This window comes from Vombatus ursinus, unplaced genomic scaffold (genome assembly GCF_900497805.2).
Source record: "Vombatus ursinus unplaced genomic scaffold, bare-nosed wombat genome assembly UNPS02008346.1, whole genome shotgun sequence".
NCBI classification, from domain to species: domain Eukaryota; kingdom Metazoa; phylum Chordata; class Mammalia; order Diprotodontia; family Vombatidae; genus Vombatus; species Vombatus ursinus.
This window is the reverse complement of record NW_020948124.1, coordinates 1-852: the sequence shown is the minus strand read 5'-3', so window position 1 is coordinate 852 and position 852 is coordinate 1. Positions and strand designations below refer to the sequence as shown.

At 39.7% G+C, this 852-nt stretch overlaps 1 protein-coding gene across 1 annotated transcript in view; it reads left to right on the top strand.

The window, feature by feature from the left end:
• The window catches only part of LOC114034158 (cytochrome P450 2C19-like), a gene marked incomplete at its 3' end in the record, with an annotated part of 8,562 nt that extends 7,976 nt beyond the window's left edge, over positions 1-586 (top strand). The window contains exon 5 of the mRNA XM_027849763.1: positions 445-586. Within this exon, the coding sequence (XP_027705564.1) occupies positions 445-586 (142 nt within the window). The remainder of the gene's footprint in view (positions 1-444) is intronic.
• Between the last annotated feature and the right edge of the window lie 266 nt (positions 587-852).

Sequence of the window (852 nt, the reverse complement as noted above, 5' to 3'; positions counted from 1 at the left end):
GCCAGCTTCTTGTTACACTTTGGATTGTGTTGCTCAAACTTAATTTATTTATAGGATCATAGATTTAGATCTGCAAGGAATCTTGGAGGTCATTGAATCCTACTCCCTCATTTTACAATTGAGGAAACTGAAACATAAAAAGATTAAATGACTTGCCCAAGTTCAAGATCAGAGCTGATGGTGTGGTAGGGACAGCTAGGTGTCACAATGGATAGAGCACTGGCCCTGAAGTCATGAGAACCTGCTTTCAAATCTGGCTTCATTTACTTATGGGCTGTGAGATCCTGGCCAACTCACTTAACCCTGATTGCTTCCCCACAAAAAATTAAAAAAAATCAGAACTGGGATTCAAACCAAGGTCTTCTGCCTCCAAATCTATCATGCTTTCCCTTGTGCCCTGCTGCGTCCCTTACTTTTCCATTAATCATACCAAATTATTCCTAGGAAAAGCAACAACCGCAGTCTGAATTTACCATTAAAAACTTGGTCTGTACTGTAACTGATCTATTTGCAGCAGGAATAGAGACAACCAGCACTACCCTGAGATATGGACTCCTGATTCTCCTGAAACACCCTGAGATAACAGGTGGGATTACAGGCTGAAAATACACATCCATAATTTGGTCCACATAAGAGGGGTTCATGGTCCTTTTGAGACTTTCCTTGGAAAGTTTTCTGTTGTCATTTTAATATATTTAAATCATTACACATTTCAGTTTACTTATTCTTCTTTCTCCACTACTATCTCTATCTTGCTTAGTTAAGTGCCATGTAATTGTGAGTTTTCCTTAGAGACAGGCATAGAGATAGTGATAAGGATAGAGACTATAGCCCAGTGATAGAGCTGGGAGG